Genomic DNA, 26577 nt, shown 5'->3' with positions numbered 1-26577 from the left:
ACTCTTCTGTCGAGAAGGAGGCACAGGCTATAGTGGAGGCAGTGCGGCACTGGAGACAGTACCTAGCCGGCAAACGTTTCACCCTGCTCACCGACCAGCGGTCGGTGGCTTTCATGTTTAATAACAAAGGGGGGAAATCAAGAATGACAAAATACTCAGGTGGAGGATCGAACTATCCACGTTCGACTATGATATTATGTACAGGCTGGGAGCCCTTAATGAACCCCCAGACGCCCTATCGCGGGGAATGTGTGCCAGCATTCATACGGACAAATTACAGGGTCTCCACAACGACCTCTGCCACCCAGGGGTCACCCGACTATACCATTTTATAAAGTCCCGCAATCTGCCCCACTCCATCGAGGTCAGGGCAATGACCAGAGCCTGCCGCATCTGTGCGGAATGCTAGCCTTGTTTCTACAGGCCTGACCGTGCACACCTTATCAAAGCCACACGGCCATTCGAGCGCCTAAGTCTGGACTTCAAGGGACCCCTTCCCTCTGCCGACCGTAACGTATACTTCCTCAATATCATTGATGAATATTCCCGCTTCCCCTTCGCCATTCCCTGCCCAGACATGACCAGTGCCACGGTCATCAAGTGTCTCTGTAATCTGTTCTGCATGTTTGGCATGCCGAACTACATACACAGCGATAGAGGGACGTCATTCATGAGTGACGAGCTGCGCCAGTTCTTGCTCTCGAAGGGGATAGCCACTAGCAGAACCATTAGCTACAACCCCCGGGGTAATGGGCAAGTGGAAAGGGAGAATGCTACTGTTTGGAAGGCTGTCACGTTAGCCTTAAAGTCAAAAGGCCTTCCGACCTCCCGCTGGCAGGAAGTCCTCCCAGACGTGCTCCACTCCATAAGGTCTCTGTTATGTACTGCCACTAACGCTACCCCTCACGAAAAGATGTTCGTTTTCCCCCGGAAATCCACCTCGGGCATATCTCTACCCACGTGGCTGACGTCTCCGGGAACAGTACTACTGCGGAAGCACGTGAGAGGCCATAAAACGGACCCCCTTGTGGAAAAGGTACAGCTCCTCCATGCAAACCCTCAGTACGCCTATATCGAATACTCTGACGGGCGAGAGGACACTGTTTCCATAAAAGACCTCGCTCCCTCGGGGAGCGGAGAGAACGATGGAAGACTACCCGATGAAGACCTACACTACAAAGAGACAGGACGCCCAGAGGTATCAATACCCAACTTTAACCTGGAGGACACTGCAGATAACCTGGAAGACACTGCGGAGGCCCGGACAGCGGAGGAACCAGAATCCACTCCCCTAGAGGCACCCCAACCGGCTTTGCGCCGATCACAGAGAACTGCAAAACCCCCTGACAGACTCACTTATACCAACTTTTAAGAAACATCACCCCGATGAACTAAATCTATAGAAGGGGTGAATGTAATGAAATCTGTTTGTCTTGATCCTGTATTCGTTTTGCACTCATGTATATTACCCTCCCCCACTGTGTATAGTTTCACTTCCTCTTTCCCGACTAACCTGGGAGGTTCCAGGTCTTGGCTCTTGGCTCCACCCCTGGCTTCTCTTACATAAAGATCCCAGGATCTGTATGACTCATTCCTGTGAACCAGTCGGCGTGTTGAGATGTTAGCTCTGATCTTAGTGATTAAAAGCCAACTTGTTTAAGTCTATACCTTCTAGTTTTGTGGTTATTGAAGGCCCATCAACTACACTGCACACAATTAATTGCACTGCCAGCACCAATGATTCCTAGGGAAGGACCATAGGGATTTAACTAAAATTCCATTAAAATATCTACAAACATGCCAATCATCAGCATTTCACACTGACAATCAGCATCTCTTAGGGCCTGTCAGCTTATCAGTGGCAGGCCTCACAAACCAACATTTTTGTAACCCGAGAAGTTTTTGGCACCAGTTATCCCAGAATGCCCTACATCCACAGAGTTATACACATTGATTAATGCTGCCAACTTGTGTACATGGAATGCATGGGTCCCATGTTGGCATAGCAGCACTCACAGGTAGGATTTAAGTTTTGGGAATTACAAGGTGGAAAAAGTAATGACAGAACAAAATGAAATATCATTTACATTAAACAAAGGCAGAGAAGGAAAAAGAGAGAAAATGAGGCTTGCAGAGTCAAGCATATGGATTGATTAGTTGGTCCAGCCACAAATATTGGTATCGATAGATACCAACAGTTTTTTTCAGTGGACTGGTGCTGATCCAGTTCATTTCCCAATTCGCATTGTTTACATCCAGGCAGTTTCCTCCGCTTGTTGGGTAGGAGGGAGGGCGAAAGAGAAGAGAGTCTGGGCTACAGCCTTCTCCATGACCTCAGTGAATAGTGCACTGTGATTGGCTGATAAAGGGCAAACTTGCAGTAGTATGAGCTAACTACAAACACGCCAGTCAGCATTTCTTCAGTCCTGTCGGCAGCAGCCCTCAAAATCAGCATTTTGTTGTCTGAGGCACATTTTGTACAAGACAATATATGCAAAGACTTTGCGCTGGATGGGTGATTAATACTAGCTGATTAAACTTTGTAGTATATAATTTCTGGAAAAAACACACTTTTAAATTCCAGAAAGAAATTGTCTTGAAACAGTTGACGCAGCTTTCCTAAAGTAAGAACATTCCCCCCCTCCCTTGTTATGCAATTAACAAAATATTTATAAAGCGACCCCTTTTTTCAGTAATCACCTTAGTAACATTACCAATATGAAGCATCTTCTGGTACATTTTATTCACTATAATGGTCTCAACATTATAAACTTCTGAATAGCTCAAAATTCTAGTAAGTGGCACTTACATTGTCAATCGATTTAAGGCGAATGCCAATCTTTCCATCCTGATCCTTACAGAGAATTAATTCCCGGATACCTTGTTTGACTTCAGCTTTCCGAAAACCCAAATCAGCTCCAGTTACTGGTGCCACCATGTAATTTATACTAGATGGTCTAGCAACAGCTTGCTGTTGAGATACAAAAGTATATTATATTACAAAATGTTTTTAAAATATATTTTTAAAACATTTTCCTCCTCTTCTCACTATAATTTTGGATCTTTTCCATTGCCTAAATAGTCGTATGCATACATTAGTAGGGAAAAACAGAGATGATTATTTTAATAGCACTTTTCTCAGTCATGATCTGGAGATTTCAACTTGGTCGGCGCATCCTAGTTGAGATTTAACTGCCACATCATGTTAGCGGGGAAGTGGAAAAATACAATTTCTCAATCATGCAGTATACTAAAAAGACTGAGACATGTATCGTCACATACCTCTGTTACTGCGACCACAGCCATGTTCTTTTGTATCTCTTCATCATTCAGACTCAGCCCCATATACTGAGACAATTCAGGGTACAGGCGGGGATAAAGGCCTGCGAAAAATTGTAAAAAAGTTTTGCAGATAGTGCAGTTTCTTCTACAAAAATGTAGTCTAGATGTAAAAAATAACCAGCTTTAAATCAAGAGATATAGGTAATAGTTTCAAATGAAAGGATACCAAAGTTGAACTCAAATTTAGCTTCACCAGAGTCTTCTCTCCTATTACTAGCAGTCATATAATGGGCTAGAAATTGCAATCGGAGGCATACCTCCGGAGTATGCCTCTGACCCACAAAACATTTCCGAACCTACCTTCAGGTACCCAGGCTGTGTAAACTTCCAGTCTTGGGCCTCCAGGCTTACGGCAGCGAAAAGGTCCACGGATCCCGTCCCTGGGATCACGTGGGCCCGGTCCTCCAATGACAAAGGAGAATTCCATTGCATCATTTACGAAGTGAATCCCCTAATGATATGCAATGGAATCCCCAAATAATTACACAATTTATATAATTCTAAAATATAAATGTACTGAATTTCAATTTTATTCATAAATCCCTTCATTGCACCAGCCTCAATAAAAATTTAATTTTGATAAATAATTTTAAACATCTTAATCGGGGCCAATATTTGCATAAACTAATTTAAAGTGTATGTGCATCAAAATTATCTATCTATATGAGATACAGCTAACTATATACACACATACATTATCTATAACTATACACAAATATAAAAAACTATATCTATAACTCCCAATCCCTGTATTCAATTTCTATATAACTTCTCTATCATTTACTCTATTACCCATTAATTTCTTTATTTTAAATCAACATTGCTTTTATACTCAAAACACCAAAAATACCAGCATAATACATTCTCCATTACACTATATAATCCTCTCAAATACATTACGTAAAAATACGTACACAATCATGGAAATAGAGCCTGAAAAAATAAACTCACTTTGAGCTTATTCAATCACCACAAATCAGTGGCCCGTACAAAATATTGTACATTAAAAGGGATAAAACAGCACATCTTCTGATACCATAAGCTATGTCCACCTCACATGCACACACATCCTGGAGCTCCAGTGGCATTGCTTTCAAGTCAAATATGCTGTTTTACAAGGACAGGAGCATTGTGTCACACAGTACACAATGTGCTGTTCTGCTGCTACGGTTCAATTGTTTCCAAGGCCACAAAGTCTAATTAAGTAAATATATAGAGTCTCAGGTCAATCAAGTAGAAGACTCCTGTCTAAAACAGTGTATTTTCTGACTAACTATGACTAATGTCACAGGCAGGAAAGTGGTGTGTCTATTACACAAATCCTGTCAATCACCATTAAAAAAATAAAGAGTAAAAAAAGCAAAGGCAGTCATTTGGAATGTAGAGAGAACCTCGTCAGGAACAAAATAAACCCAGAACTTCTGCAGCCTCTTAACCAACTTCACCTGTTGTACTTGAAAGCTAGGGTTCTGACTACAGCATGAACAGCAATTAAGCAAATACTGAGGAAGTTAATAGATTAACAGCAATTAGGCTTTGTGGCCTGAAAAGAATGTAGTTTCATTTTAGCAGGATACATCATCACATGGCATAATGCTCCTGTTCTTATAAACACCCGACTTATTATGAGCAGTGCCACATTACAAACCCGCTCTCTTCCTAACCCTCCCCCACAAAACCAGTAACTTACCACCATCTGACGGTAGAGAGGTTGCAGTTTCAGACAAAATTGCGGGAGCTCCAGCATTTGCCGCATATGAAGATTGAGCCTGAAAAATATGAACATTTGACATACTGGCATTTCCATAAGCAATTAAAAAAAATGTAATATTCTTATTGGGTACAAGAAAGAAAAGAAAAAAAAAGAAAAAAAGGAAGAGGATAAAAATTGCATTTACACAGTGTCTTTCATGCCCTCTGTCCCAAAGCACTTTACAGCCAATGAAATACTTTTGAAGTGTAGTGACTGTTGTAATGTAAGAAACATGCTTAATCCGGGGAGGGGTGATGCATGGTGGCCAGGACATCTTCAAGTAGATTCTGGGGACCTTTTACGCCTGTGTCAGGGCCAAAAGATGTGCACTGCATTGAAGTGTCAACCTAAACTAGATTATGTGCTGAAGTGAGGTTTGAACACAATCTTCCAAGGCAAGAATAGCACATTTGCATTCCCTGGTAAAACAGTGCGTGTGAACACAGTTTGAAATAGTTGCTCAATCACCTTAAATCAGAGAAAGGGATACAATATTTAGATTTTAGCTAAGCTTTTGATACCATGTCACCTAAGCAATTAATCCACAAGATAGGAAGGCATGGTACAATAAGCAAGATTCTGAGCAGGATTGACAATTGGCTAACCCAGAGAAAGAAAATAGTAGATGTGAATGGAAATTCATTAACCTGCTCAGGGTTTGGCTCTGCCAAAAAGGGTTACACTCAAAAGTTGTGGATCCCAGCACGGTTTCATTTTCAGCATCTACAGTTTTATTGTAAACACAAATGGATTTGGCTAGGTTGGGCTCATGAGTAGCAAATGGCATTTAACGTAAACAAGTACAAGGTTATGAGACTACAAAAGGAGTTAAACTCTATGGGAATATAAACTAAATGGCTCCAGGCAATATCTGGGGATATTAATGGATAGCTCACTGAAATTAACAGCAGTGTGCAACAGCAGGAAATAGAATCCTGTAATATTTCACCGGCAGGATAGAGCACAAACCTTTGAAAGAGATGAATCTGTACAAGATATTGGTATGATTACACTTCTAGTCACAGTAAGGATATCCAGGCACTGAAGACAGTGAAGAAAAGGGCAACCAAACTGATATCTAGCTAAAGACATCCGAGTTAGAAGGAGAGGTTGAACAGCCTGGCATTGTTTACCGAGAAGAAAAAGCCCAGGAGAGATATTATTCAATATTCTTAAGGGAATAGATAATTTTAACTTCAATAATATGTTTGAATATGCTACAAATTCTAGAGCCAGGGGATATGGGCCCGTGCTTAGAAAGGAAAGGTCCAGACTTAACTAATTTATGCAGAGGTTAGTGAATGTGTGAAACAAACTGCCCAGGGAGACATTGGAAACAGTCCAGAAACATTTAATGGAAAAGACAATTGGAAGGACCAGATGGACTGCAGGTTCTTATCTGGGCCTGTTCTTTACTATAGTCCTAGGTAAGGGAAACTGGGTGGCTCAGCACAGCAAATTATCACCTTTGAGACCTGGGTCGACAGGATGAGGAGTCCTCTGCAAAATGAGTTTGAGCAGCCTCAATGCAATACAGTGTTGTGCTGTGTGCACGAGTCCACAGCACAAGACTACCCTTAATTTACCACTGGCAACATCACTCAGAGAAGCCATAAGTATGCCTGCTGTAAGAAATTGAATGTCACGCTCTATTGTATGAGATTGGTGCTGAGGATCAGGACAGAATATAGGAAACTTATTATGCAACTGGTTGTGCTCCCTTTACTTCCATTCACTTCTTTAAAAAATTTTACTTTTTATCTTCATACTTCTACTATTTCCTTCTATTTCTCCACCTGCTTCTCATGGTCATCCCTTTCAGGTAATTTCCCCACTGTGCACTCTATCTTCCAAGGCCCAAGAAATTAAAGATATGTGAAATAAAAACAACAAATCCTGGAATTATATAGCAGTCAGCATCTGTAAAGTTCTAATGAAGTGTATACATCCGACATGTCATAACCAGTCTTTCATCCTTACAGATACTGACACACCTGCTGTATATTTCCAATATTCTGTTTTTCTTTGTTTTTCTAAAAAAAAACTGCAGATGATGGAAAGCAAGATGCAGACTTACATCAACTGTGAACATTAGTTCAGTTTGATTACTGATCAAAAATAATTAAGCCAGGTTTACTGACAATTTTCTATGAATGGAGTCGAATTAATGATACAGTATTAACCTAGACACAACTGAAATCATTGGAACCAGTCACCAGTGCTCCTATTAAAAAACGTGTGTTTGTGTGTTACAGGTCTCTGTAACCTCCTCCAGGGCATCATATCACTTCTATAATCTCTCCATTCCTCACACTCTGGCCTCTTGTGCACTACCCCCATCACCCCACCATCGCCAGCTGTGCCATCAGTCTCCCAGGCCCCAAGCTTTTGGAATTCCGTCTCTAAACCCCTCTGCTTCCCCACCTCCCTCTCCTCCTTAAAATCCACCTATGATCAACCCTCCTAAAATATATTTTGGCTTGGTGTCCTTCTTTCCTTTACATCTCTAGGTTTCTATTAAACTCCAGCTATGTGTTTCATATTTAAGCTCAAATCCAGCACTTATGTATTCCCGATTGCATTATACACAGTAACTGAACCTTAACTGACAAATACGAAGTACTATCTTTTACACTTACCTGGATCACCTTGTCTACTTTAAGGTCTTCTAAGGATGGGTACAATGACATCTTTGGTCAAATGTAAAAGCCTTAAGAGAAAAAATGTTTGAATATTTTATTCAGTGTACATTCTTGTGATTTAAAATGCTGCCAATCACCCCATAACACAAATACATATTTTTAAATATTGCAGAAAGTGACGCCTGTCCATTTCAATGGTGAAATAGAAACATGGAAGATAGGAGCAGGAGTAGGCCATTCGGCCCCTTGAACCTGCTCTGCCATTTAATGAGATCATGGCTGATCATCCAAATTCAGTACCCTGTCCCTGCTTTCTCCTCATATCCCTTGATCCCTTTAGCCTTAAGAAATATATCCAACTCCTTCTTGAATATATTTAATGACTTGGCCTCAACTGCCTTCTATGGTAGAGAATTCCACAGGTTCACCACTCTCTGGGTGAAGAAATTCCTCATCTGTCCTAAATGGCTTACCCCTTATCTTTAGACTGTGACCCCTGGTTCTGGACTCCCCCGCCATTGGGAACATCCTTCCTGCATCTAGTCCCGTTAGAATTTTATAAGTTTCAATGAGATCCCCTCTCATTCTTCTAAACTCCAGCAAATATAAGCCCAATCGACCCAATCTCTCCTCATACGTCATTCCTGCCATCCCAGGTATCAGTATGGTGAATCTTCGCTGCACTCCCTCCATGGCAAGAACATCCTTCCTCAGATAAGGCGACCAAAACTGCACACAATACTCAAGGTGCGGTCTCACCAAGGCCCTGTACAACTGCAGTAAGACATCCTTGCTCCTGTAATCGAATCCTCTCGCTATGAAGGCCAACATACCATTTGCCTTCTTAACCGCCTGCTGCACCTGCATGCTTACCTTCAGCGACTGGTGCACAAGGACACCCAGGTCTCGTTGCACTTCCCCTTTTCCCAATCTATTGCCGTTCAAATAATAATGTGCCTTCCTGTTTTTGCCACCAAAGTGGATAACCTCGCATTTATCCACATTATACTGCATCTGCCATGCATCTGTCCAATCACCCAACCTGTCCAAATCATCCTGGAGTTTCTCGGCATCCTCCTCACAGCACACACGCCCACCCAGCTTTGTCTCATCTGCAAACTTGGAGATATTACATCTAGTTCCCTCGTCTAGATCATTAATATATATTGTGAATAGCTGGGGTCCTGTGGTAAACCACTGTTATACCTGCCTGTGTGTGTGTTTGTATTCCACTGTGTACATGTCTGTACATGCCTCGGCTGACTCCTCCCACGAGTCCAGGTATAAAGGTGACTGCTCCACAGTCCCTCTGTATTCTGGACTGGTCGACCACTCGAGGCACACCTTCATTCTCTTGTTAATAAAAGCCTGTTAGTTACTCGCTTAACCTCAGTCTTTTGAGTAATTGATAGCGCATCAATTTTATTAACAAGATTTTTTATAATGGAGAAGATCCTCACACCAGCATGCCTGGACTTAGACCATCGGGAGGCGGACACATCCACCAAGTTTGCTCACTGGCTTAAGTGCTTTGAAAGATTCCTGATCGCCTCCGCTGCAACGGTCAAATCGGATGAGGACAAACTGGATGTCCTGACCTCCAAAGTGAACCACCGAGCGTACTCGGTCATCCAGGACGCGACCTCGTACACGGCTGCTCTCAAGCTCCTCAAGGACCAGTACACGCGCCCAGTGAACGAGGTGTACGCCAGGCACCTCCTGGGGAGTCGTAAACAACAACCTGGGGAATCGACCGAGGAATACCTTCAGGCACTGTCTGTGCTTGGCCAGGCCTGTGGTTGTAAGGATGTAAAGGCTGCCGTGTACACAGAGGAACTTATCCGGGACGCTTTTGTTGCGGGCCACAGGTCCAATTACACCAGACAGCGACTGTTGGAGCAGAGTGACCTCGACCTCAACAAGGCCTCTGAACTCGCACTATCATTGGACGCAGCCTACCGGGGCATGGATGGCTACTCCTCTGCACCGTGGACGCCGCGGGGAACGACAGCCTGGGACACGGTAGGACCGTCTCATAGCGCCGTGCCACCCCAGCCACATCCCAGCAACGGCCCAACTACCGCAGCAGTGTCCCAAGGCCAGAAATGCTACTTCTGTGGCCAGGCCAAACACCCCAGAGCGCGCTGCCCGGCGAAAAATGCGATCTGCTCGGGCTGCGGGAAGAAGGGACACTACGCCAGCGTCTGCAGGACCAAAGCCACCCCGAACCCCAGCAGCGCCGCGTGTGGGCCGTGCGGGCCGCCATCTTGGGCCTCCCCAGCCATGTGCGAACCACCGGAACAGCAGCCATTTTGGATGCCTCCAGCCACATGGGGATCATGGACGCCGCCATCACGCAGCAGGCCTCCAACACCGCCTCATCTGATACCCGCAGCGACACACCGACCCCTACGCTGGCCTCCGTTACGCTGGACCAAGCGAGACCGCACCAACTGGCCCGGTCCACAATGGACATTAAGGTAAATGGTCACGAAACAACCTGCCTTTTTGACTCTGGGAGCACGGAGAGCTTCATCCACCCCGACACGGTGCGGCGTTGCTCTCTCCCAGTCCTGCCTGCGCACCAGCGGATTTCTATGACCTCCGAGTCCCAGTCGGCGGACATTGGCGGCTACTGCGTGGTGACACTCGTAGTAGACGGGACTGTGTACGATAATTTTAAACTTCTGGTCCTGCCCCACCTCTGCGCTGCCGTTCTACTGGGGTTAGATTTTCAGTGCCACCTTAAAAGTGTTACGATGGCGTACGGTGGACCCCTCCCCCCACTCACAGTCCACAGCCAGCAGCTTCCAAATTGCCCGCCGCGCACCAGGTGCAACCTCTCCACAATCAGTCACCCCCCCCACTACTGTTTGCTAACCTCACCCCTGACTGTAAGCCCATCGCCACAAGGAGCAGGCGATACAGTGCCGGGGACAGGGTTTTCATTAAAACCGAAGTGGAGCGGCTCCTGAAGGAGGGGATTATTGAGGGCAGCACCAGCCCCTGGCGAGCCCAGGTTGTGGTCGTTAAGACCGGCGAGAAGCAGCACCTGGTCATCGACTACAGCCAGACAATAAATCGCTACACCCTGCTGGACGCTTACCCACTCCCCCGCATAGCTGATATGGTCAACCAGATCGCGCAGTACCGCGTCTTCTCGACCATTGACCTGAAATCAGCGTACCACCAGCTCCCTATCCGCCCTGAGGACCGCCAGTATACTGCCTTGGAGGCAAACGGCCGCCTCTACCACTTCCTTAGGGTTCCCTTTGGCGTCACCAACGGGGTCTCCGTCTTCCAAAGGGAGATGGACCGGATGGTCGATCAAAATGCGTTGCAGGCCACTTTCCCATATCTGGATAATGTGACCATCTGCGGCCATGACTTGCAGGACCATGACGCAAACCTCGAAAAATTCCTCTGCACCGCCCAACTCCTGAACCTGACGTATAACAAGAAGTGCATATTCCACACAACCCGCCTCGCCATCCTTGGCTGTGTTGTGGAACATGGAGTCATCGGTCCCGACCCCGACCGGATGCGTCCCCTTATGGAACTCCCACTGCCTCAAGGCCCTGAAGAGGTGCCTAGGGTTTTTCTCCTATTACGCCCAGTGGGTCCCCTACTATGCGGACAAGGCCCGTCCGCTGATCAAGTCCACCTCTTTTCCCTTGATGGCAGAGGCCCGCTTAGCCTTCTACCGTATCAAGGAAGACATTGCGAAAGCCACCATGCATGCAGTGGACGAATCCATCCCCTTCCAGGTGGAAAGCGACGCGTCCGACTTTGCCCTGGCCGCTACCCTTAATCAGGCGGGGAGACCCGTGGCCTTCTTTTCACGAACCCTCCAGGGCCCGGAGACCAGACACTCCGCTGTTGAGAAGGAGGCCCAGGCTATTGTGGAGGCTGTGCGTCATTGGAGGCACTACCTGGCCGGAAAACGATTTACCCTGCTCACTGACCAGCGTTTAGTTGCTTTTATGTTTAACAACAAGCAGAGGGGCAAAATCAAAAACGACAAGATCTTGAGGTGGAGAATCGAACTTTCCACCTACAACTACGAGATCTTGTACCGGCCCGGGAAGCTCAATGAACCCCCGGATGCTCTATCGCGTGGCACCTGCACCAGCGTGCAGATCGATAGACTGCGGGCCCTCCACAATGACCTCTGCCACCCGGGAGTCACCAGGTTCTTCCACTTCATCAAGGCCCGCAACCTGCCTTACTCCATTGAGGAGGTCAGGACCATGACCAGGAACTGCCAAGTCTGCACTGAGTGCAAACCGCACTTTTATTAGACCAGACAGGGCTCACCTGATAAAAGCCACTCGCCCCTTCGCGTTGATTTTAAAGGGCCTCTCCCCTCCTCCGACCGCAATGTGTACTTCCTCAACATTATTGATGAGTACTCCAGTTTCCCGTTCGCCATCCCCTGCCAGGACATGACCAGTGCCAGTGTCATTAAATGTCTGAACGACCTCTTCACCCTGTTCGGTTTCCCCAGCTATATCCATAGCGACCAGGGCTCATCGTTTATGAGCGACGAACTCCGTCAGTACCTGCTCGCTAGGGGTATTGCCACAAGCAGGACCACCAGTTACAACCCCCGGGGGAACGGACAGGTGGAAAGAGAGAATGCGACAGTTTGGAAGGCCGCCCTGCTAGCCTTAAAGTCGAGGGGCCTTCCGACCTTCCGCTGGCAGGATGTGCTCCCCGATGCGCTCCACTCTATTCGGTCACTGCTCTGCACTGCCACTAACGCCACCCCTCATGAGAAAATGTTTGTCTTCCCAAGGAAGTCCACATCGGGGACATCGCTACCGCCATGGCTGACGTCCCCAGGGCCGGTCCTACTGAGAAGACACGCGAGGACCCATAAAATGGACCCCCTGGTCGAGAGGGTCGACCTCCTCCACGCCAACCCCCAGTATGCTTACATTGCGTACCCGGACGGGCGGGAGGACACAGTCTCCATACGAGACCTCACACCCTCAGGGGCCCCAGTAACCCACTACCACCCCCCCCCCCCCCACGATCCAATATCCAACCCCAGCAGACGGCACGCCTGGGCCCCGCGACCCGCTCGACACCCACGAGGACTACACACCAGTGCCCCAGCCTACGCGGGACTCGACGCCGGAAGCTTCACTATCCCTGCCGTCGCCACGTCGATCACAGCGGCAGACAAGACCTCCGGAGAGACTCCAATACACAAACTTTTAATACACTTCACCCTGCCGGACTCATTTTCAAACAAGGGGTGAATGTGGTAAACCACTGTTATACCTGCCTGTGTGTGTTTGTATTCCACTGTGTACATGTCTGTACATGCCTCGGCTGACTCCTCCCACGAGTCCAGGTATAAAGGTGACTGCTCCACAGTCCCTCTGTATTCTGGACTGGTCGACCACTCGAGGCACACCTTCATTCTCTTGTTAATAAAAGCCTGTTAGTTACTCGCTTAACCTCAGTCTTTTGAGTAATTGATAGCGCATCAGGTCCTAGCACCAATCCCTGCAGTACCCCACTAGTCACTGCCTGCCACTCGGAAAAAGACCCGTTTATTCCAACTCTTTGCTTCCTGTCTGCCAACCAGTTTTCTATCCAAGTCAGTACCTTACCCCCAATCCCATGTGCTTTAACTTTACATGCTAATCTCTTAAGCGGGACCTTATTGAAAGCCTTCTGAAAGTCCAGATACCCCACATCCACTGGTTCTCCCTTATCTATTCTACCAGTTACATCCTCAAAAAATTCCAGTAGATTAGTCAAGCATGATTTACCTTTTGTAAATCCATGTTGACTTTGTCCGATCCTGTCACTATTTTCCAAGTGCTCTGCTATTACGTCTTTTATAATGGACTCTAGCATTTTCCCCACTACCGATGTCATGCTTACCGGTCTATAATTTCCCATTTTCTCTCTACCACATTTTTTGAATAGTGGTATTACATTAGCTACCCTCCAATCCATGGGAACTGTTCCAGAGTCTATAGAATGTTGTAGTGATGGGTCTCTTATGCAAGAGATTAGCCCCATACACACCCATAGGGACCTCGCAAATTCCGGTTTCAGGCATACGAAGCGCATGCGCTGAAAACTGGCATTTCTGATCTGTGAAAAAAAAAAGACACCTGCCCTGGAGAAGGGCCTCTGCGGGGGGAGAGTTCCGCTTTCTGCAGAACCTCTGCCCGCTGAAATCACTTAAACATCTTATGCCTAGTAAAAGCAGGAATAAGGTCTGCTTTTACTAGCATAAGACTTTTAAAAAAGTTATTAAAAAAAATTTCCACTCATTTATAAAAGGTAAGTTTATTTTTAGCCCCGTAAAAAACTTGAATTATTTTTTCAATAAATTAAATATTTTAAACAAATTAAATTTTATGTAATTTTAACTAATTTTAAAAACATGATGGTTTTTTAAAAATGTATTTAATGTTTTGATGTCTTTTTTCCAGTGATCCCCATTCATACTTTTGACAGGTCAATCTGTCAAAAGTATGAAGGGGTTTCCCTTCTCCCACTGGCTCACGTGATCCCAGGGACGCTTGCGAATCGCATGCACTCCTGGGATATGTGGGCCCTGCGCATTTCGTCGTGGAGAGGCCCAGGATCGGAAATGGCCGGACCTCGGGAGCCCTCAGGTAAGGGCATAGATTTTTTCCCCCCCCCTGATAGGAGGGATCCGCACGCAGGAAGCCTCCCATCGGAAATAACGGGCCATTATCTTTCCCCTAATTGATCATTCCTTATTCTCCAGATTCCTGTACATTAGTGTGTCAGCCGCTCAGTGGATAGCACTCTCGCCAGAGTCAGAAGGTTGTGGGTTCAAGTCCCAATCCAGAGACTTGATCACAAAAATCTAGGCTGACACTCTAGTGCAGTGCTGAGGGAGTGCTGCACTGTCAGAGGTGCCGTCTTTCGGATGAGACATTAAACTGAGGCCCCGTCTGCTCTCAGGTGGACGTAAAAGATCCCATGGCACTATTTTGAAGAACAGCAGGGGAGTTCTCCCCGATGTTCTGGCCAATATTTAACCCTCAATCCACATAACAAACAGATTATCTGGTCATTATCACATTGCCTAGTACAACCTTTACTGTAAACTGCCTAGTACAACTTTTACTGTAAACTGCGTGGTACAACTTTTACTGTAAACTGCGTGGTACAACTTTTACTGTAAACTGCGTGGTACAACTTTTACTGTAAACTGCGTGGTACAACCTTTACTGTAAACTGCGTGGTACAACTTTTACTGTAAACTGCGTGGTACAACTTTTACTGTAAACTGCGTGGTACAACTTTTACTGTAAACTGCGTGGTACAACTTTTACTGTAAACTGCGTGGTACAACTTTTACTGTAAACTGCGTGGTACAGAGTCAGAGATGTTTAAGGAAGGAGTTCCAAAGACAAGGACTGAGACAGCTCTACCGCCAGTAGTTGAACCAAGGTGAGGCTTGGAAGGACTGTAGCACCTAAGGCTACAGTCACAGGAATAAATTATGTTACATGGGATAATAGGGTTCAAAGAGATTGAAAAAGGTGTATGCAGGGATACAGAAGATTTACAGAAGAGGACAAGGATTTTGAATTGGAAAGGATTTTGAATTGAATAGGTTGGGAAGAGTGCAGGTCAATGAAACTGGGGATGATGGGTGAGCAGGACTTAATTGGGGATAGGTTACCTGCTGCACAGTGTTGGACAAATTGTAGTTTATGAAGGGCAGAGCATGGTAGGCCGGCAAGATAGCATAAGAACATAAGAAATAGGAGCAGGAGTAGGCCAATCGGCCCCTCGAGCCTGCTCCGCCATTCAATAAGATCATGGCTGATCTGATCCTAACCGCCAATCCACTATCACAGAACCATCTCCTGAATCTAACAGAATTAGACACACGAAATAGGAGCAGGATCAGGCTACACGGCCCCTGGGCCTGCTCCGCTACCCACAGGGCCATGACCGATCCGAACCTAGACTCATGTCCAAATTCCTGCCCGCTCCCCGTAACCCTTAATTCCCTTTACTTCTAGGAAACTGTCTATTTCTGTTTTAAATTTATGTAATGATGTAGCTTCTACAGCTTTTTGGGGCAGCATATTCCATGGACCTACCACCCTCAGAGTGAAGTAGTTCCTCCTCATCTCAGTTTTGAAAGAGCAGCCCCTTATTCTAAGACTATGCCCCCTAGTTCTAGTTTCACCCATCATCGGGAACATCTTCCCCGCATCCACCCGATCCAACCCCTTCACAATCTTATATGTTTCAATAAGATCGCCTCTCATTCTTCTGAACTCCAATGAGTAGAGTCCCAATCTACTCAACCTCTCCTCATATGCCCATCCCGTCATCCCCGGGATTAACCGAGTGAACCTTCTTTGTACTGACTCGAGAGCAAGTATGTCCTTTCTTAAGTATGGACACCAAAACTGTACGCAGTATTCCAGGTGCGGTCTCACCAATACCTTGTACAACTGAAGCAATACCTCCCTATTTTTATATTCTATCCCCCTAGCAATGAAAGCCAACATTCCATTGGCCTTCTTAATCACTTGCTGCACCTGCATACTAACCTTTTGAGTTTCGTGCACCAGGACCCCCAGATCCCTTTGTACTTCAGTACTTTCCAGTTTCTTGCCATTCAGATAATAACTTGCTCTACGATTTTTCCTGCCAAAGTGCATAACCTCACACTTTCCAGTATTGTATTCCATCTGCCAAATCTCTGCCCACTTACTTAGCCTGTCGATGTCCCCTTGCAGGTTTTTTATGTCCTCCTCACTCACTACTTTCCCTCCCATCTTAGTATCATCTGCAAACTTTGATATGTTACACTCGGTCCCCTCCTCCAAATCATTAATATAGATTGTAAAGAGTTGGGGACCCAGCACTGACCCCTGCGGAACACCACTAGTTACTGATTGCCAGTCTGAGAATGAACCATTTATCCCAACTCTCTGCCTTCTGTTAGATAGCCAATCCTCTATCCATGCCAGAATATATTACCCCCAATCCCGTGATTTTTTATCTTAAGCAATAATCTTCTGTGTGGCACCTTGTCAAAAGCCTTTTGGAAGTCTAAATACACTACGTCTACTGGTTCCCCTTTATCCACCCTATACGTCACTTCCTCAAAGAACTCCAGCAAATTTGTCAAACATGACTTCCCCTTCATAAAACCATGCTGATGTTGTCCTATTAAATTATGATTATCCAAATGTCTTGTTACTGTCTCCTTAATAATGGACTCCAAAATTTTACCTACCACAGATGTTAGGCTAACCGGTCTATAGTTTCCAGCCTTCTGTCTACTGCCCTTTTTAAATAAGGGTGTTACATTTGCAGTTTTCCAGTCTGCCGGGACCTTTGCCGAGTCCAGGGAGTTTTGGAAAATTACCAATGCATCCACAATCCCTACCGCCACTTCCCTCAAGACCCTAGGATGTAAGCCATCAGGTCCAGGTGATTTATCCGCCTTGAGTCCCATTATTTTACCGAGTACCACTTCCTTAGTGATTTTGATCGTGTTTCGCTCCTCCCCCCCCTTTAGCCCCCTGTTTGTCCAGTGTTGGGATATTCTTAGTGTCTTCTACTGTAAAGGCTGATGTAAAATATTCATTGTGTTTTTGCCATCTCCATATTTCCCACCATTAATTTCCCGGTCTCATCCTCTAAGGGACCAACATTTACTTTAGCCACCCTTTTTCTTTTTATATAACTATAAAAACTCTTACTATCTGTTTTTATATTTTTTGCTAATTTACTTTCATAATCTATCTTCCCTTTCTTAATCAATTTTTGTTATTTTTTGCTGTCTTTTAAAGTTTTCCCAATCCTCTATCCTCCCACTAGATTTGGCTACCTTATATGCCCTTGTTTTTAGTCGAATGCTATCCTTAATTTCTTTACTTAGCCACGGATGGCTGTCTTTTCTTTTACACCCTTTTCTTCTCAGTGGAATATATATTTTTTGGAAGTTGTAAAATAACTCCTTAAATGTACACCACTGATCATGTATCATCTTACCCTTTCCCAATCCACTCTACTCAATTCCGCTCTCATACCTTCATAGTCTCCTTTATTCAAGCTTAGCACGCTTGTTTGAGACCCAACCTTCTCACCCTCTAATTGAATATGGAATTCAACCATGTTATGGTCACTCATTCCAAGGGGATCCTTTACTAGGACATTTTTAATTAATCCCATCTCGTTACACAGGACCAGATCTAAGGTTGCTTGCCCCCTGGTCGGTTCAGTTACATACTGCTCAAGAAACCCATCCCTAATACACTCAATGAACTCATCCTCAAGGCAGCCCTGCCCAATTTGATTTGTCCAATTAATATGATAGTTAAAATCCCCCATAATTATAGATGTTCCCTTATTACAAGCCTCAACTATTTCCTGATTGATACTCCGTCCAACAGAGTTGCCACTGTTCGGAGGCCTATAGATTACGCCCACTAGTGTTTTTTTCCCCTTATTATTCCTTTTCTCCACCCAAACTGTTTCATTATCCTGATCTTTTGACCCAATATCATTTCTCTGTATTACAGTGATTCCTTCCTTTATTAACATAGCCACCCCACCGCCCCTTCCTTCCTGCCTGTCCTTCCTGATCGTTAAATAACCTGGTATGTTTAATTCCCAGGCATTGTCACCCTGCAGCCATGTTTCTGTAATGGCCACAAGATCATACCCATATGTAGTTATTTGTGCCATTAACTCGTCTATTTTGTTACGAATGCTACGTGCATTCAGATAGAGAACTTTCAAAGATGTTTTGTGACACTTAGTTCCTGCTTTTGCCCTTTTTATTACTTTACCTTTTACTCCATACCTTCTGCCCCTTCCTGACACGCTCTGGTTTTTAATTTCCCCACTGCTACCTAAGTCTATGACCTTCTCTGTTGTCATTTTTATTATTTGCTCTCTAGGAACCTCCCCCCCACTAGTTAGTTTAAAGCCCTCTCTACAGCCCTAGTTATATGATCCACCATTAAGAATAGTTGGGTCTGGAGGGGATAACGGCATATATAGGGGTTCCACAGAGACACGCAACACTGCAGAAGTGGAAATAAGCCATTCTGGTGATGGATTGAATATGGGTTTTAAAGCTGGGTCAAACAGGATGCCAAGATTACAAAACAGCCTCATCAGATCAGCCAAGATGATGGTTTTGGTTTCCCAATGTTGAACTGGAGTAAGTTGCGACTCATCCAGAACGTGATATTTGACAAGCAGTCTGACAGCACAGGGGCAGTCAATGGAATCAAGAGACGTGGTAGAGAGGTAGAAACCGATATCATAATACATGCGAAAGCAGACCTCGTGCCTGCCGATGATGTCAATGAGCTGCAGCACATAGATGAAGAGGAAAGATCCTTCAGGGACATCAGAGGGGACAATGCAGGAAAGAGACCAGGAGGCACTGCTAGAAATAACAACTTGCACTCATACAATGCCAGCAATGTAGAAAGATGTCCCCAAACCCTTCACAGAGATGTAATCATAAAATTGATGTCAAACCAAAGAAAAGGATATTAGAAGGGGTGATCAGTAGCTTGGTCAGAGGTGGGTTTTAAGGATGGATTTAAAAGGAGGTGCAGGAAGTGGAGCGGTTTAAGGAGGGAACTTCAGTGTGCGTGGCCTAGGCATCTGAAGGCACAGTCACCAATGAAGAGGTAGTGAGGCACGAGACCAGAGTCAGAGGAACCAACAGTTCAGTGGGAGGAGGTGGCGAGTTGTAGGGCTGGAGGAAGTTACAGAGATAGGGAGGGACAAGGCCATGAAGGAATTTAAACACAAGGATGAGAACTTTAAATTGAAGCACTGGGAGACCAGAAACCAAAGTAGGTCAACGAAGACAGGGATAATGGGCAAGCAGGACTTGGCATGTGAAAACTACAGGCAGTAGCTGACCTTGCAACATTCAGATACGTTGGAATGGAACTATCCACTGTAACAAATATTGCAATACTCCATATCTACATTATTAAATGTAAATAAGGATTGAGCCTCTACACAAGAAAGTTGTTACACACCACCTAGTAGGTATTAGGAACATTATTAGCCTCAGAACAGCTCATTTGCACCCTTACCCTCAGTTGATACATCACCCAGGTGCAAAACAGTCACTACTTTGCCAGACACAGCAAGAACTATTAAGGAAAGGAAATAAAAATGACAACACTATCAGGTTGTGCTATCAAATTTGTAATAAGCTTTTCTGTTGGGTGATGGTGGGAGGTAGAGTAGATATATTTACAGAATTATTTCACTTGAAACTTTTGGGCAAGATCACTTCCAGAAAAAGTCACCTCCTTAATAATTTGCCAAGTCACCGTAACAACTTGTATTTACATAGCACCTTTAACATAGAAAAAATCTCAAAACAGACCTATTAAAAAAAAAGGAAAAACTTGCACCACACCAGGCAATGTGCATCAAACCTTCGCAATGATGTTTTCTCATTTTTATGCACAGTGCCAGTAATATCAGACTTAATGTCACCAAATAATCAATTCTGAATTCAAACAAGCCCCAGAAATTTAGCATAACAATAATGTTCATTTAAGTCTGCCTTACTTTCAAACCACCATGGTCTGTGTCATTTATTGTAAAATAACAGATTTAATACATTTCTTTAGCATCACAGGACATCAATATTAGTGCAATTCAAAAAGAAACTATTCCTCGGCTAAACTAACAACATGGAAGTGAGTCTCTTAATTTTTTCCTTTTTTACTCGATAAACTATATTTAATGAGGCGGCTTTTTTGAATACTTTGCACACAATTTTACAATATACATTTAGCAGCCATCTTTCACCTCAAGGGCCTTAAACACGGACTTATTTTTCTTCTCCATCCCACCACTTTTCCTTTCCCCAACCACTGCAGATTTAAATAAAATGTATATCAATTTTAAAAAATATAACTGGGCTGTGTGCGCCACACATTTGATCAATTTAATCATGTACAGCAGGTCCCTTTCTCTGATCTCTTTTCCATTATATGATGACTGTGTTGGTTCTGCTTCCGGCTCTCACCTTGATCTAGAGAATTTAATTAATTTTGCTTCCTGGATGTCTCTTCTCTGGCAACGAGCCTTCCACTGACATCTATTACAAGCCCACTGACTCTTACAACCACCTGGATTATACTTCTCACCCCGTTTCATGCAAGGGCTCCATTCCTTTCTCCAGTTTCTCCGTCTTCATTGCATCTGTTCTGATGATGTCATCTTCCACACCAAAGCTTCCAAAATGTCCTTTTTCTTCAGCTGAGAATTCCATGCCATCATTATAGACAGGACCCTCGACCAAGTCTGTCCCATTTCCCGTGCTGCCACCCTCGCACCGTCTCACCCCCCTCCCTCTCAGAATGCTGGTAATGCCCCACTTGTCCTCACCTTCCACACCACTAGCTTCTACAGCTCATCTTTTGCCATCTCTAATACAATCCCAACAAACACATCTTCCCCTCCCCTCGCAACATGCCAAAGCGACCATTCCCTCTATCACAACCTGGTTAACGCTTCCATCACACCGACCATCTACTCTCCTTCCCTGCAAGCACAGAAGATGCAACACTTGCCCATTCACATTCTCCCACACCACTGCCCAGGTCCCCAAACACCTTTTCCAGGTAAGACAACAGTTTAACCAAGTATACAACATTGCTACTCTCAGTGTAGTCTCCTCTATATTGGGGAGACCAAACATAGATTAGGTAATCACTTTGCTGAATACATCCATTCTGTCTGGAAATGCGAGCTCGAGCTACCTGTCGCTTGCTACTTCAATTATTCATTCCTCTCCCACCTCTTTGACTTTGGTCTTCTACACTGTTCCAGTGAAGCTCAAGGAACAGAACACTGCTACACTCCTTTAGTTATTCACATAGGCTTTCTTTCTTTGATTTTTCTCATGCAAATGTCACTACTACTATTTAGCCATCTCCTGTTCTCCACCTAAGCATTTTACAAGACACTCTATGGCCCGGAATTTACGGTCAGTGGCGAAGCAAAGGCTTTCGCCGCTGGCCCAGAAGAAAGCTGCCCACAAAGATCTTGTGATTTCTGTGGCGAGACGTTTACTTTTTTCGACACGCAAGTGATTTCAGTGCTGTAGGACACTCCACAAAATTTAAATTCGTTTTTCAGGGCCATAACCTTTGTTTAGCAATCAATACGCTGTTAAAACCCCAGTTACACCTAATCCAAGGCGGCCTAACATTTAATGGGGTATTTAACAACGATATTACGGCGGAAAAGGCCAAGTTTTCATCAGTTTCATGGATTACATTGATTGCCGGCTATGGGGGGAGGGGCCACAGTGTAGCCAATGTCGGAGCAGTCAATGACTGACCGCAACTTCAGGATTTCCGCGTTTAGAGGTGCATGCGCTAAATCCTGAAGTTGCGGTCAGTTTCAAAGGGCTAATAGCTGCGAACGCTGTTAGTTCGCAATTATTACCCACAGCAAATTCCAGGCTAATTATTTTTGCCTCGTGTGTCTTGTCCTTTTTTTCTGCATTCATTTGCCCTGTTCCTTTTTAAATGTTGCTCATTTGTAATATCTTCCAGTTCTGAGGGAGGGGGTTATCCTCGAAGCGTTGACTTTTGTTCTCTCCACAGACCAGCTGAGGGTTTGAAGCGATTTTTGCGTTCGTTTCAGATTGCCAGCAGCTACAGTACCTAGTTTTGTGTAAGACACATACAACGCCCGGTTCTATTACTCACCACTGGCGGTCAATCACCCAATGACGTCAGCGCCAAGCGGGCGGGGGCGGGGATTGGAGCTCAAGCTCCAGTCGGGACCTTTCCGTTCAATCGAAAATCACTAACCGACTGCGGTACCCCGTTATAGGGGGCCGCGAGTCAAGGGCCCGTAATTTAAACTAGTTAATTTCTTCTCTCGGACGTCGCGGCCCAATGTTTCTTGATACGACTACAGACGCTTTTAGACAGAACGGTGCCCTCCGGGTACCGGAGAGAATGTTATATTTTTAACAAAGGTGATGGTAAATTCAGAGCACCTCGCCTCACCTGAGATGAGCTGAGCTGAGTGGGGTGGGACGGGCTGACGGAGATGCGCCGGCTCTCGCTCGCTCAACAAACGCCGACCCTTCCTTCGCTCACTTCGACTGTTGCACCGTCTCGTGACGCGACTCGAGACGGCGGAAGGAAGCGCGTCACGGAAACAGGCGGCAGCTGGCAGGCTCACATCGCCCTTAGCAACGTCCGGGGGGCCCCTAGCAACGGGCGGGCGAGGAGCTGGACGGAGCCCGACAGTCGGCGACTTGGGAACTATAACATGGAGAAGAAATAGCTGCAGGGCCTGTAGCCAATATCTCCGTGAATGGCCAGTCTCACTGTCAACACTCTCAGAAATGGCCTCACAAATAAGTAAAGGGGATTGTTTAATCCCACTGCCTCAGAAGAATCCTTCTTCTTAGACAGTCCCTCAGAACCGAAGATGACTTGCTTCCACATTAAAAATGAGTTCTCAGGTGACTAATGAGTCCAATGCACAGAATCCACCGCAGGGTCGTCACCTGGTTTTCTTGTGTATTGTTAATGGTGTAATGTTAATGGTTTTCTCGTCATCATTCGAGTCTCGATTTGACTTGTAAACGGGTTATCAGGCGCTTGTGAGTAATGTATCCAATACCCACTAAAGTATGTTACATAATGTGTGTATATAGGCCACTCATTTATGGTTTTCACAGAATACTGAACAACGAGGGGATTTGATCCTTAATACAAATACTTTGTAATAAAAAGGGAATTCGACTTAGTGGTCTTGATAATACATTGCATGTAAACATGTAATAGAATGCTTATATTGCTATAAAACAGCAACTGACTCATCATAAGCAATACCACTGGGAGTCTGTTAGTAATTTCAAGAAAAGTTGGACAAATGTCAAAAGTTTTTTTCCCAGAGAAAACATTCACAATTCAAAACTTCAAACAGGGAGGCCCCGTAACAGACAGAAGGGCAGATTTTCCGCTGCAGTTATGCCAGCAGTGACAGAGAATGCACATTGCATCTGCTGAAGTATGGGCAGGTGGATTCGAAAATGCCTGTGTGTTCCTGGTATCCAGCATTGTTTTGGCGTGCAGAGAGGAATTTAATGAGCACCACACAAGGATTTAATGCATTGTTGTCGAGGAAATTAACTATCAGACGGAGACTTCGAGGTTCGCTTTAGGAATTTATTACGTGATATCACGGAGAGTCTGCAGCAGTCCCTACTGCCCACCAGCACTCTAAATTACTAATGTACAGCACTCATAGTTATACAGCAAGGTAAACAACTTCAGGTGATTAGCTTACATTACATTTCAAGAAACAGATTAACATGTTCACATTTTATCACCAGATGTCCTAAGCCAAAAGGTCAGCTTGACTTCATTATGGCAGTCAGCAGTTCTTTTAGTTTTAACTAGTTTAGTGTCCTTTGTTCAATTAGTAAAGTGGTCAAGTATCCCAGCATGCCTTAATGTTTAATACGTTTTCTCCCACAATTGTGGAGTGTATTGATTGTATGCATCTATTTGTATAGTATTTTAATTCTAAAACAAATACAATCTACTGAATATACACTTTTCTCAGTGAGAAACTTGATATTTTTTTCGTTCATGGGATGTGGCTGTCGCTGGCAAGGCCAGCATTTATTGCCCATCCCTAATTGCCCTTGAGAAGTTGGCGGTGAGCCACCTTCTTGAACCGCTGCAGTCTGTGTGGTGAAGGTACTCCCACAGTGCTGTTAGGGAGGGAGTTCCAGGATTTTGACCCAGCGACGATGAAGGACCGGTGATATACTTCCAGGTCAGGATGGTGTGTGACTTGGAGGGGAACTTGGAGGTGATGGTGTTCCCATGCACCTGCTGACCTTGTCCTTCTAGGTGGAAGAGGTCGCGGGTTTGGGAGGTGCTGCCGAAGAAGCCTTGGCGAGTTGCTGCAGTGCATCTTGTAGATGGTACTGCAGCCACGGTACGCCGGTGGTGGAGGGAGTGAATGTTTAAGGTGGTGGATGGGGTGCCAATCAAGCGGGCTGCTTTGTCCTGGATGATGTCGAGCTTCTTGAGTGTTGTTGGAGCTGTATTCATCCAGGCAAGTGGAGAGTATTCCATCACACTCCTGACTTGTGCCTTGTAGATGGTGGAAAGGCTTTGGGGAGTCAGGAAATGAGATACTCGCCGCAGAATACCTAGCCTCTGATCTGCTCTTATTGCCACAGTATTTATGTGGCTGGTCCAGTTAAGTTTCTGGTCAATGGTGACCCCCAGGATGTTGATGGTGGGGGATTTGGTGATGGTAAGGCCGTTGAATGTCAAGGGGCGGTGGTTAGAGACAGTCATTGCCTGTCACTTGTGTGGCACAAATGTTACCTGCCACTTATTAGCCCAGGCCTGAACGTCGTCCAGGTCTTGTTGGATGCGGGCATGGACTGCTTCATTATCTGAGGAGTTGTGAATGGCACTGAACACTGTGCAGTCAACAGCGAACATCCCTATTTCTGACCTATTGTTGAGGGGAAGATCATTGATGAAGCAGCTGAAGATGATTGGGCATAGGACACTGCCTTTAGGAACTCCTGCAGCGATGTCCTGGGGCTGTGATGATTGACCTCCAACTACCACAACCATCTTCCTTTGTGCTAGGTATGACTCCAGCCAGTGGAGAGTTTTCCCCCCCAATTCCTATTGACTTCAGTTTTACTAGGGCTCCTTCATGCCACACTTGGTCAAATGCTGCCTTGATGTCAAGAGCAGTCACTCTCACCTCACGTCTGGGATTCAGCTCCTTTGTCCATGTTTGGACCAAGGTTGTAACGAGGTCGGGAGCCAAGTGGTCCTGGCGGAACCCAAACTGGGCATCAGTGAGCAGGTTATTGGTGAGTAAGTGCCGCTTGATGGCACTGTCGATGACATCTTCCATCACTCTGTTGATGATTGAGAGTAGACTGATGGGGCGTTAATTGGCTGGATTGGATTTGTCCTGATTTCTGTGGACAGGACATACCTGGGCAGATTCCCACATTGTCGGATAGATGCCAGTGTTGTAGCTGTAGAGGCATGGTTAGTTCTGGAGCACAAGCCTTCAGCGCGACAGCCGGGATGTTGTCAGGGCCCACAGCCTTTGCTGTACCCAGTGCGCTCAGCCATTTCTTGATGTCACGTGGAGTGAATCGAATTGGCTGAAGACTGGCTTCTGTGATGGTGGGGACCTCCGGAGGAGGCCGATATGGATCATCCACTCGGCACTTTTGGCTGAAGATGGTTGCAAACGCTTCAGCCTTGTCTTTTGCACTCACGTGCTGGGCTCCACCATCATTGAGGATGGGGATATTCATGGAGCCTCCTCCTCCCGTTATTTGTTGAATGGTCCACCACCATTCACAACTGGATGTGGCAGGACTGCACAGGCTATATTATTTCAGTTTGTTTTTCCAAATTATTTAAGAATGTTGGAATCTGAATTTTGGAAGTTGAGATGCAGTTTCACAGCAAAGTATGAATTTCATTTTTATATTTCAGAAAGGGGCTATATCCTAGAAAAAACAGATAGCAATACAGTGAGAAATAGAATGATTAAACACCTGTGCTTAAATTGTTCAGACAGAATCTCAAATCAATGATTTGTTTTCACTAACATTTAATTATGCAGTTGTGCTAGCTATTTATCAAGCTACAGTTGATAAGGATAAACAAGCTTTTAAATTAAAATAATCAACCCACACTAAACACTAGGACCCACCCCAGTTCTGCTAAATCTAGTACTACCTTCCAGTGCTCCCAAAGCTCAAGAATGTCCAGTGCTCTT

The 26577-nt window shown here is 45.2% G+C and overlaps 1 protein-coding gene across 2 annotated transcripts in view; it reads right to left on the bottom strand.

The window, feature by feature from the left end:
• Positions 1–23058, bottom strand: part of LOC147114910 (syntenin-1-like) — a 53418-nt gene extending 30360 nt beyond the window's left edge. The window contains exons 1-5 of one of the 2 annotated variants that reach the window (XM_085992996.1): positions 22781–23058; positions 7735–7805; positions 5033–5111; positions 3283–3383; positions 2810–2971 (exon numbers count right to left, since the gene is read on the bottom strand). In XM_085992996.1, the coding sequence (XP_085849122.1) occupies positions 2810–2971; positions 3283–3383; positions 5033–5111; positions 7735–7785 (393 nt within the window). In that variant the 5' untranslated portion in view covers positions 7786–7805; positions 22781–23058. The remainder of the gene's footprint in view (positions 1–2809; positions 2972–3282; positions 3384–5032; positions 5112–7734; positions 7806–22780) is intronic. The other variant, XM_085992995.1, reaches the window with a different exon arrangement.
• Between the last annotated feature and the right edge of the window lie 3519 nt (positions 23059–26577).

Source organism: Somniosus microcephalus, chromosome 7, assembly GCF_052327205.1.
Source record: "Somniosus microcephalus isolate GS21.2 chromosome 7, FLI_Smic_1.0, whole genome shotgun sequence".
NCBI classification, from domain to species: Eukaryota; Metazoa; Chordata; class Chondrichthyes; order Squaliformes; family Somniosidae; genus Somniosus; species Somniosus microcephalus.
The sequence above is the reverse complement of the archived record's forward strand: the minus strand, read 5'-3'. Positions and strand labels throughout refer to the sequence as shown.